General features: G+C 39.0%; 1 protein-coding gene across 1 annotated transcript; it reads left to right on the forward strand.

Moving 5' to 3' along the window:
- The first annotated feature begins 381 nt into the window (after window positions 1-381).
- LOC310918214 (tumor necrosis factor receptor superfamily member 4-like) lies at window positions 382-11,239 on the forward strand. The gene is made up of 7 exons (XM_083877022.1): window positions 382-631; window positions 3,685-3,807; window positions 5,095-5,193; window positions 7,442-7,508; window positions 8,333-8,691; window positions 9,572-9,697; window positions 11,021-11,239. Exons 1-7 carry the CDS (start codon window positions 481-483, stop codon window positions 11,089-11,091), a joined length of 996 nt encoding a protein of 331 aa, XP_083733148.1. The 5' UTR covers window positions 382-480; the 3' UTR covers window positions 11,092-11,239.
- The last annotated feature ends 7,921 nt before the right edge of the window (window positions 11,240-19,160 follow it).

Consider the following 19,160-nt stretch of genomic DNA (forward strand, 5'->3'; position numbering starts at 1 on the left):
CAGAACAATCCCCGCCCTCAGAGCCCTCAGAGCCCTCAGAGCCCTCAGAGCCCTCAGAGCCCTCAGCGCTCCCCGAGCGGGGGAAACAGAACAATCCCCGCCCTCAGAGCCCTCAGAGCCCTCAGCGCGCCCTGAGCGGGGGAAACAGAACAATCCCCGCCCTCAGAGCCCTCAGAGCCCTCAGCGCTCCCTGAGCGGGGGAAACAGAACAATCCCCGCCCTCAGAGCCCTCAGAGCCCTCAGAGCCCTGAGCGGGGGAAACAGAACAATCCCCGCCCTCAGAGCCCTCAGAGCCCTCAGAGCCCTGAGCGGGGGAAACAGAACACTCCCCGCCCTCAGAGCCCTCAGAGCCCTCAGAGCCCTGAGCGGGGGAAACAGAACAATCCCCGCCCTCAGAGCCCTCAGAGCCCTCAGCGCGCCCTGAGCGGGGGCAGCAGAACAAACCCCAAAGCCCAGGCCGGGACAGACCCCCGGGCGGCGATGGCGGTGCCGGGGCTCCCGGGGGATGTTTGGGCCGGCCCGGTGCTGTTGGTGCTGCTGGTGGCGGGTTCGATTCCCGGCTCGGAGGGTTTGGAATGCGGACAGGGACAGTACGAGTTTCACCAGCGCTGCTGCAGCGACTGCGCGCCCGGTGAGAAACAGGGGGGGAAATGGGGATGGGGATGGGATGGAGGGAGAAATAATTTGGTGTTTGTTTGTTTTTTGGTGGGTTTTTTTTTTTTTTTTTTTTTTTTTTTGTGGAGTATTTAATAATTTTTTAAAATTTTTTTGGCATATTTAAAATTATTTTAATTTTTTGTGGGATATTTAATTATTTTTTAAAATTTTTTTTTGCATGTTTAAAATTATTTTAATTTTTTTTTTGGTGGGATTTTTAATTTTATTTTTTAATTTTTTTTTGTGGAATATTTAATTTTTTTTGTGGAATATTTTAAATTTTTTTTTTGTGGAATATTTAGTTATTTTTTAATTTTTTTCTGGAATATTTAATATTTTTTGTGGAATATTTAATTTTTTAAATTTTTTTTTGGTGAGAAATTTAATTTTTTTTTTCTGGAATATTTACTTTTTTAATTTTTTTTTTGGATTTTTTTTTTTTTTGTGGAATATTTAATTTTAATTTTTTAAATTTTTTTTTCCTGGAATTAATTTTTTAAATTTTTTTTGTGGGATATTTAAATTTTAAAATTTTTTTGGTGGGATATTTAATTTTTTTTTTGGTGGGATATTTAATTTTTTTAAATTTTTTTTGTGGGATATTTAATTTTTTTTTTGTGGGATATTTAATTTTTTTTTTCTGGAATATTTAATTTCTTTTAAATTTTTTTTTTGTGGGATATTTATTTTTTTTTTTTTTTGAATATTTAATTTTTTTTTTTGCGTGAAATGTTGTGGGGGCTTTTTAGTGATTTTTTCTTTTTTTAGTGAAATGTTTATTTCTTAGTGAAATATCGAATTGTTAGTGGAGTTTCTGATTTTTCTGATTTTTTCTTAGTGGAATGTCTGTTTCTGTCAATGACATATCTGTGGTTTTTCTTAGTGGAATTTCTAATTTTTTCTTAGTAAAATATCTAATTTTTAGTGAAATATCTCATTTCTTTCAGTGAAATGTCTTTTTCTTAGTGAAATATCTATTTTTTAGTGAAATATCTCATTTTTTCTTAGTGGAACATCTGGGGGTTTTTAGTGAAATGTCTATTTTTTCTAAGTGGAGTATCTCATTTTAGTGGAATTTCTATTTCTTTCAGTGAAATGTCAATTTTTTTAGTGAAATGTCAATTTTTTAGTGAAATATCTCATTTCTTCCTAATGGAATATCTGTTTTTTCTTAGTGAAACATCTAATTTTTAGTGGAATTTCTAATTTTTTCTTAGCGCAATGTCTATTTCTTTTAGTGAAATGTCTTTTTTAGTGAAATGCCTAATTTTAGTGAAATTTCTAATTTTTTTCTTAGCCAAATATCCAATTTTTAGCTGTTTTTAGGGTAGAGGATGTGCAGTCACTCCCTGTGCCAGGACACATTGTTTAATAAAGGATAAAAAATAAGATTTTTCCTTTCTTGATCCCACTGAATCCTATTTGATCCCAAAGGATAAAAATGAGGATTTTTCCCCTCCTGACACCATTAAATTTCAATTTTTGGGCTGTTTTTGGGGTGTTTTTAGGGGTGTTTTTGAGATGTTTTTAGGGGAGAAGATGCTGAGTTGCTGCTCATTCCAGGACACACCGATCCCAAAGGATAAAATTGGGATTTTTCCCCTCTTGACCCCATTAAATCCCAATTTTTGGGGTGTTTTTAGGGCAGTCACTCCCTGTGCCAGGACACTCCAATCCCAAAGGATGAAATTCAGAATTTTTCCCCTCCTGACCCCACTAAATTCTGATTTTTTGGGCTATTTCAGGTCAGAGGATGCGCAGTCACTGCACGGCCTGGGCAGACACCGAGTGCTCCCCATGTCATTTGATCCCAAAGGATAAAATAGGATAAAAATTATAATTTTTCCCCATATTTATAATTTTTTGGCCATTTTTAGGCCAGAGGATGTGCAGTCACTGCACGGCCTGGGCAGACACCGAGTGCTCCCCATCCCGTTTGATCCCAAAGGATAAAATACAATAAAAATTATAATTTTTCCCCATATTTATAATTTTTTGGCCATTTTTAGGTCAGAGGATGCACAGTCACTGCACGCCCTGGGCAGACACCATTTTGCCCCATCCCCTGTTTGATCCCAAAGGATAAAATACAATAAAAATTATAATTTTTCCCCATATTTATAATTTTTTGGCCATTTTTAGGCCAGAGGATGCACAGTCACTGCACGCCCTGGGCAGACACCGAGTGCTCCCCGTGCCAGGACACACTGAGTGATCCCAGAGGATAAAATACAATAAAAATGATGATTTTTTCCCCCCATATTTATAATTTTTTGTGCTATTTTAGGTCAGAGGATGTGCAGTCACTGCACGGCCTGGGCAGACACCGAGTGCTCCCCATCCCTGTTAGATCCCAAAGGATAAAATAGGATAAAAATTATAATTTTTTCCCGTTAAATCTCAATTTTTGGATATTTCCAGGCCAGAGGATGTGCAGTCACTGCACGGCCTGGGCAGACACCGAGTGCTCCCCGTGCCAGGACACACTGAGTGATCCCAAAGGATAAAATACAATAAAAATTATAATTTTTTGGCCATTTTCAGGCCAGAGGATGCGGCGGCGCTGCACGGCCTGGGCAGACACCGAGTGCTCCCCATCCCATTTGATCCCAAAGGATAAAATAGAATAAAAATTATAATTTTTTGTGCTATTTCAGGCCAGAGGATGTGCAGTCACTGCACGGCCTGGGCAGACACCGAGTGCTTCCCGTGCCAGGACACACTGAGTGATCCCAGAGGATAAAAATTAAGATTTTTTCCCCCACAACTCCATTAATTTATAATTATTTGGGCTATTTCAGGCCGGAGGATGTGCAGTCACTGCACGGCCTGGGCAGACACCGAGTGCTCCCCATGTCATTTGATCCCAAAGGATAAAATAGAATAAAAATTATAATTTTTTTTGCTATTTTAGGTCAGAGGATGCGGCGGCGCTGCACTCCCCGGGCAGACACCGAGTGCTCCCCATGTCATTTGATCCCAAAGGATAAAATACAATAAAAATTATAATTTTTTTTGCTATTTCAGGCCAGAGGATGCGTCGGCGCTGCACTCCCCGGGCAGACACCGAGTGCTCCCCGTGCCAGGACGGATATTTCAGCCCCCGGCCCCACCACGGCTTCTGCCAGAGCTGCACCGTCTGCCACACCTGTGAGTCGGGGATTTGGGGGAAAAAAATCAATTTTTTGGGGGGAAAATTATTGGGTTTGGGTATTTGGGAGGGAAAGAATTTGGGTTTGGAGGAGAAAATCGGTTTTTTTGGGGAAAAAAATCATATTTTTGGGGTGAAGAGATCCCTTTTTTGGGGAAAAACCTCGTTTTTGAGAGAAAAAAAATCAATTTTTGGGGGCATTTTTGAGGGAAAACCCCGATTTTTGGGGAAGAAATCCCGGGTTTGGGTAAAAAATCCCGGGTTTGGGTAAAAAATCCCGGGTTTAGGGCATTTGAGGGAAAAGAATTTGGTTTTGGAAGGGAAAATTGGTTTTGAGGCTGAAAAATGACATTTTTCAGGCCTTTTGGGGGCAAAAAAATCCCTTTTTTGGGGAAAAAAATCCCTTTTTTGGGGAAAAAAATCCCTTTTTTGGGGAAAAAAAATCCCTTTTTGAGGAAAAAAATCCCTTTTTTGGGGGAAAAAAAATCCCTTTTTGGGGCAAAAATCCTGAGTTTGAGGAAAAAATCCCTATTTGGGGGAAAAAATCATGAGTGTTAATGAATGAATGGTGTTAATTAAGGAATTGGTGTTAATAGTAATTGTGGCTGTTAATGAATGAACTGGGATTGTCAATGAATGAACGGTGACTGTTAATGAGTGAACTGGGACTGTTAATTAAAGAATTGGTGTTAATTAATCATTGCTGTTAATGAATGAACTGGGGCTGTTAATGAACAAACTGGGACCATTAATTAAGGAATTGGTGTTAATATTAATCGTGGCTGTTAATGAATGAACGGTGACTGTTAATGAATGAACAGTGACCATTAATTAAGGAATTGCTGTTAATTAATCGTGGCTGTTAATGAATGAACCGTGGCTATTAATGAATGAACGGTGACCATTAATTAAGGAATTTGTGTTAATATTAATTGTGGCTGTTAATGAATGAACTGCGGCTATTAATGAATGAATGGTGACTGTTAATTAAGGAATTGGTGTTAATTAATCATTGCTATTAATGAATGAATGGTGACTGTTGATGAATGAACAGTGACCATTAATTAAGGAATTGCTGTTAATTAATCGTGGCTGTTAATGAATGAACTGTGGCTATTGAATGAACGGTGACTGTTAATGAATGAACGATGACCGTTAATTAAGGAATTGGTGTTAATATTAATTGTGGCTATTAACGAATGAACGGTGACTGTCAATGAGTGAACCAGGAATGTTAATTAATGAATTGATGTTAATTAACGAGCCCCCGGTGTGTGTTGGCCCAGGGACGGGCAGCGTGGAGGTGAAGGCGTGTGACAAAACCTCGGACACCGTCTGTGTGTGCCGGCCGGGATTCCAGCCCGAGGGGAGCTCCGCGGGGAGCGGTGAGTGCCCTGGGATTGGGATCCCTTGGGATTGGGATTGGGATTGGGATTGGGATTCCAGCCCGAGGGGAGCCCCGCGGGGAGCGGTGAGTGCCCTGGGATTGGGATCCCTTGGGATTGGGATTGGGATTGGGATTCCAGCCCGAGGGGAGCCCCGCGGGGAGCGGTGAGTGCCCTGGGATTGGGATCCCTTGGGATTGGGATTGGGATTGGGATTCCAGCCCGAGGGGAGCCCTGCGGGGAGCGGTGAGTGTGGGATTGGGATCCCTTGGGATTGGGATTGGGATTGGGATTGGGATTCCAGCCCGAGGGGAGCCCCGCGGGGAGCGGTGAGTGCCCTGGGATTGGGATCCCTTGGGATTGGGATTGGGATTGGGATCCCTTGGGATTGGGATTGGGATTCCAGCCCGAGGGGAGCCCCGCGGGGAGCGGTGAGTGCCCTGGGGATTGGGATCCCTTGGGATTGGGATTGGGAGTCTTTGGGATTGGGATTCCAGCCCGAGGGGAGCCCTGCGGGGAGCGGTGAGTGCCCTGGGATTGGGATTGGGATTGGGAGTCCCTTGGGATTGGGATTCCAGCCCGAGGGGAGCCCTGCGGGGAGCGGTGAGTGTGGGATTGGGATCCCTTGGGATTGGGATTGGGATTGGGATTGGGATTCCAGCCCGAGGGGAGCCCCGCAGGGAGCGGTGAGTGCCCTGGGATTGGGATCCCTTGGGATTGGGATTGGGATTGGGAGTCTTTGGGATTGGGATTGGGATTCCAGCCCGAGGGGAGCCCCGCGGGGAGCGGTGAGTGCCCTGGGATTGAATTGGGATTGAGAGTCTTTGGGATTGGGAGTCCCTGGGATTGGGATTCCAGCCCGAGGGGAGCCCCGCGGGGAGCGGTGAGTGTGGGATTGGATTGGGATTGGGATTGGGAGTCCTTGGGATTGGGAGTCTTTGGGATTGGGATTCCAGCCCGAGGGGAGCCCCGCGGGGAGCGGTGAGTGCCCTGGGGATTGGGGTTGGGATTGGGATTGGGATTGGGATTGGGATTCCAGCCCGAGGGGAGCCCCGCGGGGAACGGTGAGTGCCCTGGGATTGAATTGGGATTGGGATTGGGATTGGGAAAGGGTTGGGATTGGGATTCCAGCCCGACAGGAGCCCTGCAGGGAGTGGTGAGTGCCCTGGGATTGGGAGTCCTTGGGATTCCTTGGGATTGGGATTCCTTGGTAAAGGGTTGGGATTTGGAACTCCCTTGGGAAGAGCTGGGATGGGAATTCTCTTGGGAAAGGGTCAGTTGGAATTGGAATTGCCTTGGGAAGAGTTGGGAGTTGGAATTTCCATGGGAAGTGGATTTGGAATTCCCTTGGGAAGGGGTGGCTGGAGATTGGAATTCCCTTGGGAAAGGGTTGAGATTGGGATTCCCTGGGATTGGGATTCCTTTGGAAAGGGTTGGGATTTGGATTCCCTGGGATTGGGATTCCTTTGGAAAGGGTTGGGATTTGGATTCCCTGGGATTGGGATTCCTTTGGAAAGGGTTGGGATTGGGATTCCCTGGGATTGGGGATTCCTTTGGGAAAGGGTTGGGATTGGAATTCCCTGGGATTGGGGATTCCTTTGGGAAAGGGTTGGGATTGGAATTCCCTGGGATTGGGGATTCCTTTGGAAAGGGTTGGGATTGGGATTCCCTGGGATTGGGATTCCTTTGGAAAGGGTTGGGATTTGGATTCCCTGGGATTGGGATTCCTTTGGAAAGGGTTGGGATTGGAATTCCCTGGGATTGGGGATTCCTTTGGAAAGGGTTGGGATTGGGATTCCCTGGGATTGGGATTCCTTTGGAAAGGGTTGGGATTTGGATTCCCTGGGATTGGGATTCCTTTGGAAAGGGTTGGGATTTGGATTCCCTGGGATTGGGGATTCCTTTGGAAAAGGGTTGGGATTTGGATTCCTTGGGATTGGGATTCCTTTGGGAAGGGTTGGGATTTGGATTCCCTGGGATTGGGATTCCTTTGGAAAGGGTTGGGATTGGGATTCCCTGGGATTGGGATTCCTTTGGAAAGGGTTGGGATTGGGATTCCCTGGGATTGGGATTCCTTTGGAAAGGGTTGGGATTGGGATTCCCTGGGATTGGGTTTCATTTGGGAAAGGGTTGGGATTGGGATTCCCTGGGATTGGGATTCCTTTGGAAAGGGTTGGGATTGGAATTCCCTGGGGAATTGCTGCTCTGGGATGTGTCAGTGACGTCCCTCCCATCCCGCTGTGCCCAGAGTGCTCCCCGTGCCCGGAGGGGACGTTCTCCAGAGGAGGGAACGACAACTGCCGGCCTTGGACCAAGTAGGGATCCTTCTTGGGGGAAAAATACCCTTTTTTTGGGGAAAAATATCCCTTTGCGGGGGAAAAATATCCCTTTTTTGGGGAAAAAGTCAGTTTTTTGGGGGGGAAGTTTCCCTTTGTGGGGAAAAAATTCCCTTTTTTGGGGATTTTTTTTCCTTTTTTTGGGGAAGAAATCCTCTTTGGTTGGGGAAATTCTCTTTTTTTGGGGGAAAATATCCTTTTTTGGGGAAAAAATCCCTTTTATTGGGGAAAAATAATTTTTAGAGGAAAAAATCCCGTTTGGAGGGAAAAAAATATCCTTTTATGGGGAAAAAGTCCTTTTTTTGGGAAAAAAATCTCTTTTTGGGGGAAAAATCCCTTTTATTGGGGAAAAAAATCCCTTTTTATTGGGGAAAAAAAAATTTTTAGAGGAAAAAAATCCCTTTTGGAGGGAAAAATATCCTTTTTTGGGGAAAAAAAAATCCCTATTGGGGAAAAAAAATCCCTTTTTTGGGGGAAAAAATTTTAGAGGAAAAAAAATGCTTTTATGGGGAAAGACATCATTTTATGAATAAGAAGTCCCTTTTTTTGGGGAAAAAAAATCTCTTTTTGGGGGAAAAAGTTCTTTTTTTGGGCAGAAAAAATCCCTTTTATTGGGGAAAAATAATTTTTAGAAGAAAAAAAATATGGGGAAAAACATCCTTTTATGGGGAAAAAAATCTTTTGTTTGGGGGAAAAAAAAAATCTCTCTTTTGGGGGAAAAAAGGGTCGAAATTTAGGAATTTCCATCCCAAAAAAAAAACCCTCTGGGGGATTATTATTTTTTATTTTATTTTATTTTCCAGCTGCAGCAGCTTTGGGAAAAGCAGAGTCAGAGCTGGGACAGCCACAGAGGACTCTGAGTGCAACAACAACAGCCCTTTGCCTACAGAATTCCTGGAAAAAAGGGATCCCATCCCTACAGAATTCCTGGAAAAAAAGGATCCCATCCCTACAAAATTCCCAGAAAAAAGGGATCCCATCCCTACAAAATTCCCAGAAAAAAGGGATCTCATTCCCACAGAATTCCTGGAAAAAAGGGATCCCATCCCTACAGAATTCCCGGAAAAAAGGGATCCCATTCCCACGGAATTTTCCAGGAATGATTCCAAGGGAAGCCCCGGGATGTGTCGGGATCCCGGAGGCAGCGCCCAGCCCGCCTGGGGTGAGCAGGGATGGGGAGAATTCCTGATTTTCCTGGAGCTCTTTTATGGATTTTATGTTAATATTGCAGAATTCCACGTTTCCAGCTGGGGTGGGAAGGGCTGGGAAAAAAATTCCCGATTTCTCTGGATCCTTTTATGGGTTTTACACATCTCAGGGTCCCACATTTCCACCTGGAATTGCTTTCCTGGGAAGGAAATTCCCAATTTCTCTGGATCCTTTTATGGATTTTACACATTCCAGGGTCCCACATTCCCACCTGGAGCTGGGAATGGAATTCCTGATTTCTCAAAAGCCTTTTCTGTATTTTATATTAATATTCCAGAATTCCACATTTCCAGCTGCTTTCCTGGGAAGGGAATAAGGGAATTCCCAATTTCTCAGGATCCTTTTATGGATTTTACATTGTCCAGAATTCCACATTTCCACCTGGAGTTGGGAAGGGAATTCCCATTTTCTCAGAATCCCTTTATGGATTTTACATTGTCCAGGATTCCTCATTTCCAGCTGCTTTGTTTCCATGTAAAGCTGCTTTTCTGGGAAGAGAATTCCCACTTTCTAAAGCCAGACCTGGATTTTAGACATTCCAAGGTCCCACATTTCCACCTGGAGCCCCTTTCCTGGGAAGAAAATTCCCAATTTCTCTGGATCCATTTATGGATTTTACACATTCCAGGGTCCCACATTCCCACCTGGAGCTGCTTTTCCTGGGAAGGGAATTCCCAATTTCTCTGGATCCATTTATGGATTTTACACATTCCAGGGTCCCACATTCCCACCTGGAGCTGGGAAGGGAATAAGGGAATTCCCAATTTCTCTGGATCCCTTTATGAATTTCACACAACATTCCAGAATTCCACATTTTTTCTCTCCAATTGCAGGTTCCCTGTCCCTGCTGCTGCTGTGCCTGGTGCTGCTGGTGGTCAGTGGGGTTTCCATCCTGCTCCTCATCCTCCAGAGCGCCCGGAAAAAACCCAGGGATGGCTCTGGGAGGGGCCTCCAGCACAGTCAGTTTGCGTTAAATTATATTAAATTACATTATGTTGCATTGCATTATATTGCATTGCATTACATTGCATTACATTCTGTTGCCTTGCATTACATTATATTGCATCGCATTGCATTACATTATATTGCATTACATTATATTGCATTGCATTATATTGCGTTGCATTATATTGCATTCCAATATATTACTTTCTGTTACATTACATTGTATTGCATTATGTTGCACTATATGATATTGCATTACATTATATTATATTATATTACATTATATTGCATTATATTATATTATATTATATTATATTATATTATATTATATTATATTGCCGTCTATTATATTGCATTACATTATATTATACTATATTATATTATATTATATTATATTATATTATATTATATTATATTATACTATACTATATTATATTGCCATCTATTATATTGCATTGCATTATATTGCATTACTTTATATTACTTTATATTACTTTATCTTGCATTGCATTATATTGCATTAAATTATCTTGCATTGCATTGTATTACGCTGCTTTACATTACCTTATCTTACATTACATTACATTATATTGCATTAAATTATCTTGCATTACATTGCATTACATTGCATTATATTACATTATATTATCTCATATATTATATTACATCATATATTATATTATAGCACATCACAGTTTATATTACATTAATATAATGTAATATAATATAATAATATATATTATATAATAGTTAATTTATATATCATATAATATATTATTATATCATGATTATATTATTTCTTACTATATTACATTGTATAATGTAATATTTTAATATTATATTGTCTTGTTATGCTATAATTATATTGTTATGTTACATTATATGTTATATTGTATTGTATCATATTCTATTTCATTATGTCATATATTATATAATCATATCATATTATATCATATTACATTATGTTTTATCATATGACATATTGTCATATAATATTAAGTATAAATATATACATATATATAAATATAAAAGTAAATATATATTTATAAATCTTATACATATACAGACGCATATACATATAGACATAAATACAAATCTTATTTATATCTATATATAAATATAGATATATATATTTTAAAAATATAGATATAAATCTTATATATAATAATTGTCAATGTTATAATTATGATATAATTATAATATACATCATATATATTATATATCTAATAGATTATTTATATATCAATAAAGCATGTAATATATATTCATATATAAAATATGATCTAATGATATAATATCTAATAATTCTAATTCATGTTGCCCTCCCCACTGTGCAGAGAACAGCAACTGTCGTGTTCCCATCCAGGAGGAGCAGCTGGATCCCAACTGCAGCCTCGTCAAAATCTGAGCCACATGGACTTGGGGCATCTCCTGCATCTCCTGCAGTTCCTGCATTTCCTGCAGTTCCTGCATCTCCTGCATTTCCTGCATCTCCTGCATTTCCTGCAGGTTTGGGACCATTTCCTGCAGTTCCTGCATTTCCTGCAGGTTTTTGGGTCAATTTCCTGCATTTCCTGCAGGTTTTGAGGCCATTTCCTGCATTTCCTGCAGGTTTGGGACCATCTATTGCCGGTTTTTGGGTCCATTTCCTGCATTTCCTGCAGGTTTTTGGACCATTTCCTGCAGTTCCTGCAGGTTTGGGGTCAATTTCCTGCATTTCCTGCAGGTTTGGGGTCATTTTCCTGCATTTCCTGCAGGTTTTGAGGCCATTTCCTGCATCTCCTGCAGGTTTGGGACCATTTCCTGCAGTTCCTGCATTTCCTGCAGGTTTTTGGACCATTTCCTGCAGTTTTGGGGACAATTTCCTGCATTTTGTGCAGGTTTTGGGACCCTCTCCTGCATTTCCTGCAGTTTTTTTGGACCATTTCCTGCAGGTTTTGGGGCCATTTCCTGCATTTCCTGCAGTTTTTTTGACCATTTCCTGCATCTCCTGCAGGTTTTGAGTGAATTTCCTGCATTTTCTGCAGTTTTTGGGGTATTTTCTGCATTTTTATGGAGTTAATTAAGAGCTGGTTTAATTAATTCCAGAATTTCCCTTTGGAATTTGGGAGGATCCCAAAAAATCTCAAAATTTTGGGATTTAAGGGATTTTAAAGTCTTAAAAATTTGGGATTTAGAGGATTTTAAATCCTCGAAATTTTGGAATTCAAAGAATTTTAAATTCACAAAAATTTGGAATTCAGAGAATTTTAAATTGTCAAAATTTTAGAATTCAGAGAAATTTTATTCCTTTAAAGGTTTAAAATTCCCCCATATTTTATAAAAAAAAAAATGAATTTTACTTCTTTAATTATTTAAAATTTCCAAATTTTGAAATATTCAAAATCCCTTCATATTTTCAAATTCATTTTACCCCTTTAAAGGTTTAAAATTTTATGAAAAAATTAATTTTATTCCTTTAAAGATTCAAAATCCCCTAAATTGGAAACATTTCCTTGAAAAATTGCAGAAAAAAATTGAATTTTTTATCACCAAAAAGTGATTTTACTTCCAAATATCAACTTTTAACTGCTCAAAATAAAATAAAAAATGGATTTTTTAACCCAAACCGGTGAAAATATCCCCAAAAATCTCCAGGGAATGTCCCCAGAGGTTTTTAAATCCAATTTTTGGGATTTTTTTTTTTGATATGTCATACATATCCCAGGGGGTTTATACAATGTATAGGAAGGTTTGTATCGTGTACAAATTGGGAAATTTTTAATATTTTTTTGTGGAAAAAATATTAAAAAAAAATGTGAAAAAACCTTTTAAAATAAAAACTTTTTAAAATATATAAAAAAAAACTTGGAATAAAAACAAATTTTGGTGTTTGTTTAGAGGGAGGGGGAAAAATGGGGGAAATTCAGATTTTTATTGGGGGGAAATGGGAAGGGAGGAGGAGATTTGGGGGGGAAAACTGGGATTTATGGGAAATTTTGGGATTTAAGGAAAAATTTTGGGATGATTTTAAGGGAAATTTTGGGATGGATTTATGGAAAAATTTGGGATTTAGGGAAAAATTGGCATGGATTTTAGGGAATTTTTGGGATGGGAGTTAGGGAATTTTTGGGATGGATTTTAAGGGAAAAAATTGGGATTTAAGGAAAAACTTTGGGATGGATTTTAAGGGAAATTTTGGGATGATTTTAAGGGAAAAATTGGGATTTAAGGAAAAACTTTGGGATGATTTTAAGGGAAAAATTGGGATTTAAGGAAAAATTTTGGGATGGATTTATGGGAAATTTTGGGATTTACAGAAAAATTTGGATTTAGGGAAAAATTGGGATTGGGATTTAGGGGAAAATTGGGATTTAGGGAATTTTTGGGATGGATTTTAAGGGAGATTTTGGGATGGATTTTAAGGGAAAAAATTGGGATTTAAGGAAAAACTTTGGGATGGATTTTAAGGGAAATTTTGGGATGATTTTAAGGGAAAAAATTGGGATTTAGGGAAATTTTGGGATGGATTTTAAGGGAAATTTTGGGATGGATTTATGGGAAATTTTGGGATTTAAGGAAAAAATTTGGATTTAGGGAAAAATTGGGATGGGATTTATGGAGAAAATTGGGATTTAGGGAATTTTTGGGATGGATTTTAAGGGAAATTTTGGGATGATTTTAAGGGAAAAATTGGGATTTAAGGAAAAATTTTGGGATGGATTTATGGGAAATTTTGGGATTTATGGAAAAATTTGGATTTAGGGAAAAATTGGGATTGGGATTTAGGGGAAAATTGGGATTTAGGGAATTTTTGGGATGGATTTTAAGGGAAAATTTTGGGATGGATTTTAAGGGAAGAATTGGGATTTAAGGAAAAATTTGGGATGGATTTTAAGGGAGATTTTGGGATGGATTTTAAGGGAAAAATTGGGATTTAAGGAAAAATTTTGGGATGGATTTTAAGGGAGATTTTGGGATGGATTTATGGGAAATTTTGGGATTTAAGGAAAAAATTTGGATTTAGGGAAAAATTAGGATGGGATTTATGGGGGAAAATTGGGATTTAGGGAATTTTTGGGATGGATTTTAGGGAAAGGTTGGGATGGGATTTAGGGATGTTTTGGGATGGATTTATGGGAAAAATTGGGATTTAAGGAAAAACTTTGGGATGATTTTAAGGGAAGAATTGGGATTTAAGGAAAAATTTGGATTTAGGGAAAAATTGGGATGGGATTTATGGAGAAAATTGGGATTTAGGGAAAGGTTGGGATGGATTTTAAGGGAAATTTTGGGATGGATTTATGGGAAAAGTTGGGATGGGTTTTATTCCACAATGTGAAGAGGAAAATCCCACGGTGCGAGAATGGAAATTCCACAAAATGAGAAGAAAAATTGCAAAATGTGGAAGCGAAAAATCCCACGGTGAGAAAACGATGCAGAAACAAAATCCCCACAGGGTTCAGACAGAAACTCCTGACTGTTCAAACGGAAATTTCCCAACGGAAAGACAAAATCCCCAAAACCCTCTCAAAAAAATCCTTGTGTGATTTAACCCAAACCTGGTGTCCCTTTAACCCAAACGTTGTGTCCCTTTAAGCCAAACCTGGTGTGACTTTAAGTCGAGTTTTGTGTCATTTTAACCCAAAATTTGTGTGACTTTAAGCCAAGTTTTGTGTCATTTTTAGGCCAAGTTTTGTGTGATTTGAGCCGAGTTTTGTGTGACTTTGGGCCAAACCTTTTCTCCCTTTAACCCAAACCTTGTGTCATTTTAAGCCGAGCTTTTTGTAACTTTAAGCCAAACCTTGTGTCCCTTTAACCCAAAATTTGTGTCCCTTTAACCCAAAATTTGTGTGACTTTAAGCCAAAATTTTTGTCCCTTTAAGCCAAACCTTGTGTGACTTTAGCCCAAACCTTGTGTCCCTTTAAGTCAAACCTTGAGTGACTTTAAGCCGAGTTTTGTGTCCCTTTAACCCAAAATTTGTGTCCCTTTAACCCAAACCTGGTGTCCCTTTAACCCAAACCTTGTGTGACTTTAAGCTGAGTTTTGTGTGACTTTAAGCTGAGTTTTGTGTGACTTTAACCCAAACTTTGTCTGATTTAACCCAAACCTTGTGTCCCTTTAACCCAAAATTTGTGTCCCTTTTTAACCCAAACCTGGTGTAACTTTAACCCAAACCTTGTGTGATTTAAGCCAAGTTTTGTGTCATTTTAAGCCAAGTTTTGTGTGATTTAAGCCAAACCTTTTTTCCCTTTAACCCAAACCTTGGGTCATTTTAAGCTGAGTTTTGTGTGACTTTAACCCAAACCTTGTGTGACTTTAACCCAAACTTTGTGTGATTTAACCCAAACCTTGTGTCCCTTTAACCCAAACCTGGTGTGACTTTAAGTCGAGTTTTGTGCCATTTTAAGATGAGTTTTGTGTGACTTTAACCCAAACCTTGTGTCCCTTTAACCCAAAATTTGTGTGACTTTAAACTGAGATTTGTGTGACTTTAAGCCAAAATTTGTGTCCCTTTAAGCCAAACCTGGTGTGACTTTAACCCAAACTTTGTGTCATTTTAAGCTGAGTTTTGTGTCCTTTTGTTTTTTGTCCTTTTGTCCCTTTAAGCCAAACCTTGTGTCCCTTTAACCCAAACCTTGTGTGACTTTAAGCCAAAATTTATGTCCTTTTAACCCAAACCTGGTGTGATTTAACCCAAACCTGGTGTCCCTTTAACCCAAAATTTCTGTCCCTTTAACCCAAACCTTTTGTCCCTTTAAGCCAAATCTTATGTCATTTTAAGCTGAGCTTTTTGTGACTTTGGGCCAGACCTTTTGTCCCTTTAAGCCAAACCTTGTGTGATTTAACCCAAACCTTGTGTCCCTTTAAGCCAAACTTTGTGTCATTTTAAACTGAGTTTTGTGTCCCTTTAACCCAAACCTTGTGTGACTTTAAAGCCAAGTTTTGTGTGACTTTTACCCAAACCTTGTGTGATTTAAGCCAAGCTTTGTGTCATTTTAAGCAGAGCTTTGTGTGACTTTAAGCCAAAATTTTTGTCCCTTTAAGCCAAACCTTGTGTCCCTTTAACCAAAATTTTGTGTGACTTTAACCCAAACCTTGTGTCATTTTAAGCCGAGCTTTTTGTGACTTTAAGCCAAATCTTTTGTCCCTTTAACCCAAACCTGGTGTGATTTTAACCCAAACCTTGTATGATTTAAGCCGAGTTTTGTGTCATTTTAACCCAAAATTTTTGTCCCTTTAAGCCAAACCTTGTGTGATTTAACCCAAACCTTGTGTCCCTTTAAGCCAAATTTTGTGTCATTTTAACCCGAGTTTTGTGTGATTTAACCTGAGTTTTGTGTCCCTTTAACCCAAACCTTGTGTGATTTAACCCAAACCTTGTGTGACTTTAACCCAAACCTTGTGTGATTTAACCCAAACCTGGTGTCCCTTTAATCCAAATGTTGTGTGACTTTTAAGCCGAGTTTTGTGTCATTTTAAGCCAAGTTTTGTGTGACTTTAACCCAAACCTGGTGTCCCTTTAACCCAAAATTTGTGTCCCTTTAACCCAAACCTAGTGTGACTTTAAACCAAACCTGGTGTGATTTAAGCCAAACCTTGTATGATTTAAGCTGAGCTTTGTATGATTTTAACCCAAACCTTGTGTCCCTTTAACCCAAACCTTGTGTGACTTTAAGCCAAGTTTTGTGACATTTTAAGCTGAGTTTTGTGTGACTTTAAGCCAAACCTTATGTCCCTTTAACCCAAAATTTGTGTGACTTTAACCCAAAATTTTTGTCCCTTTAAGCCAAACCTTGTGTGACTTTAAGCCAAGTTTTGTGTCATTTTAAGCTGAATTTTGTGTGATTTAACCCAAACCTTGTGTCATTTTAAGCCGAGCTTTTTGTAACTTTTAGCCAAACCTTGTGTCCCTTTAACCCAAACCTTGTGTGATTTAACCCAAACCTGGTGTGACTTTAAGGTGAGTTTTGTGTGATTTAAGCCAAACTTTATGTGACTTTAAGCCCAAACCTTGTGTCCCTTTAACCCAAACCTTGTGTCATTTTAATCCAAACCTTGTGTGATTTAACCCAAACCTGGTGTCCCTTTTTAACCCAAACCTGGTGTCCCTTTAATCCAAAATTTGTGTCCCTTTAACCCAAACCTTGTGTGATTTTAACCCAAACCTTGTGTCCCTTTAATCCAAAATTTGTGTCCCTTTAACCCAAACCTTGTGTGATTTAACCCAAACCTTGTGTGATTTTAACCCAAACCTTGTGTCCCTTTAACCCAAACCTGGTGTCCCTTTTTAACCCAAACCTGATGTGACTTTAAGCCAAACTTTGTGTAATTTTAAACCAAATTTTGTGTCGATTTAAGCCGAATTTTGTGTGATTTAACCCGAATTTTGTGTGATTTTAACCCAAACCTTGTGTCCCTTTAACCCAAAATTTGTGTCCCTTTAACCCAAACCTGGTGTGACTTTAAACCAAATTTTATGTCATTTTAAGCCCAGTTTTGTGTGATTTAAGCCGAATTTTGTGTGATTTAATCTGAATTTTGTGTGATTTCAGAGTCAGCAGTGCCGTGCCGAGGCCCGGCCCAGCCCAGGGTTCCTTTCCTGCCCCATTTTGGGTAAATCAGCGACAAAAATCATCCCCAGGAAACCCCAAAGCTGCCCAGAACATCCTGGCCTGACGTCAGCCGCACCAGGGGAGCCTTTCTGGGTGATTTGCCTTTTTTGGACTTGATTTCCTCTTTTTTCAATTGATTTTCCTTTTTTTTTGTGTTGATTTTTCCCTTTTTTCAGCTGATTTTCCCTTTTTTTGTGTTGATTTTTCTCTTTTTTCAGCTGATTTTTCTCTTTTTTCAGCTGATTTTCCTCTTTTTTCCCACTGATTTTTCCCTTTGGGGTGATTTTCCTTTTTTGGAGTTGATTTCCTCTTTTTTCAATTGATTTTCCTTTTTTTTTGTCTGATTTTTCTCTTTTTTCAATTGATTTTTCTCTTTTTTTCGGCTGATTTTCCTCTTTTTTTCCCACTGATTTCTCCCTTTGGGGTGATTTTCCCTTTTTTGGAGCTGATTTCCTCTTTTTTCAATTGATTTTCCTTTTTTTTTTGTCTGATTTTTCTCTTTTTTCAATTGATTTTTCTCTTTTTTGGCTGATTTTCCTCTTTTTTCCCGCTGGTTTTTCATTTGTGTTGATTTTTCCCTTTTTTGGAGTTGATTTCCTCTTTTTTCAGTTGATTTTCCTTTTTTTTTCCCTGATTTTTCTCTTTTTTCAGCTGATTTTTTCTCTTTTTTCAGTTTATTTTCCTTTTTTTTTGTCTGATTTTCCTCTTTTTCCCCACTGATTTCTCCCTTTGGGGTGATTTTCCTTTTTTTTGTCTGATTTTCCTCTTTTTTCAATTGATTTTCCTTTTTTTTTGTGTTGATTTTTCCCTTTTTTCAGCTGATTTTTCTCTTTTTTCAGCTGATTTTCCTCTTTTTTCCCATTGATTTCTCCCTTTGGGGTGATTTTCCTTTTTTGGAGTTGATTTTCCTCTTTTTTCAATTGATTTTCCTTTTTTTTTGTCTGATTTTTCTCTTTTTTCAATTGATTTTTCTCTTTTTTGGCTGATTTTCCTCTTTTTTCCCGCTGGTTTTTCATTTGTGTTGATTTTTCCCTTTTTTGGAGTTGATTTCCTCTTTTTTCAGTTGATATTCCTTTTTTTTTGTCTGATTTTCCTCATTTTTCAGCTGATTTTCCTCTTTTTCCCGCTGATTTTCCCCTTTGGGTTGATTTTCCTCTTTTTTTGGCTGATTTTTCCCTTTTTTAGGGTTGATTTTCCTTTTTTTTCTGGACAAAATCAGAATTTTTAACATTTTCCTCACCAAAGATGGGAAATTTCTGGGCAAAATCAGAATTTTTATCATTTTAGCACCACTTTGGGACTTTGAAAATGGGAAATTTCTGTGAAAAATCAGATTTTTTACCATTTTAGCACCACTTTTGGTCCCAAAATGGGAAATTTCTGGCAAAAATCAGAATTTTTAACATTTTCCTCACCAAAGATGGGAAATTTCTGGCCAAAATCAAAATTTTTACCATTTTAGCACCACTTTGGGCCCCCAAATTGGGAAATTTCTGGGCAAAAATCAGATTTTTTACCATTTTAGCACCACTTTGGGCCCTGAAAATGGGAAATTTCTGAACAAAATCCGATTTTTTTACCATTTTAGACCTCAAACCCGGGAATTTTTTTCCGTAGGACGAATTTTTTTAGCGTAGGAAGAAATTATCTGTTAATTCAAGGCCAGGAAGGAACAGTTAAAATGTCACCAGGTGAAGAAAAAAACCCCTAAAAATAAAAAAACCCAGAAATGAGATTAAAAAAGGAGATAAAAATCCTTTTTTTTGTGATTTTTTAAAAGGTCACAGGAAAGGAAAAAGGAGCTGAGCTCAGAGATTTCGTGGTCGGAAAATTCCGACACCTGGGGAGGCTCAAAAAAAAAAAAAAAAAAAAAAAAAAAGG

Source organism: Zosterops lateralis (assembly GCF_965231275.1).
Source record: "Zosterops lateralis genome assembly, chromosome: 22".
NCBI lineage: Eukaryota > Metazoa > Chordata > Aves > Passeriformes > Zosteropidae > Zosterops > Zosterops lateralis.

What these genes read in the sequence shown, in the direction of transcription:
- LOC310918214 (XM_083877022.1), top strand. Translation starts at nt 481, where the DNA reads ATGGCGGTGCCGGGGCTCCCGGGGGATGTTTGGGCCGGCCCGGTGCTG. An exon ending in AACTGCCGGCCTTGGACCAA is followed by an intron (nt 7,509 to 8,332) that starts GTAGGGATCCTT and finishes TTTATTTTCCAG; the next exon opens with CTGCAGCAGCTTTGGGAAAA. An exon ending in TGGGAGGGGCCTCCAGCACA is followed by an intron (nt 9,698 to 11,020) that starts GTCAGTTTGCGT and finishes CCCACTGTGCAG; the next exon opens with AGAACAGCAACTGTCGTGTT.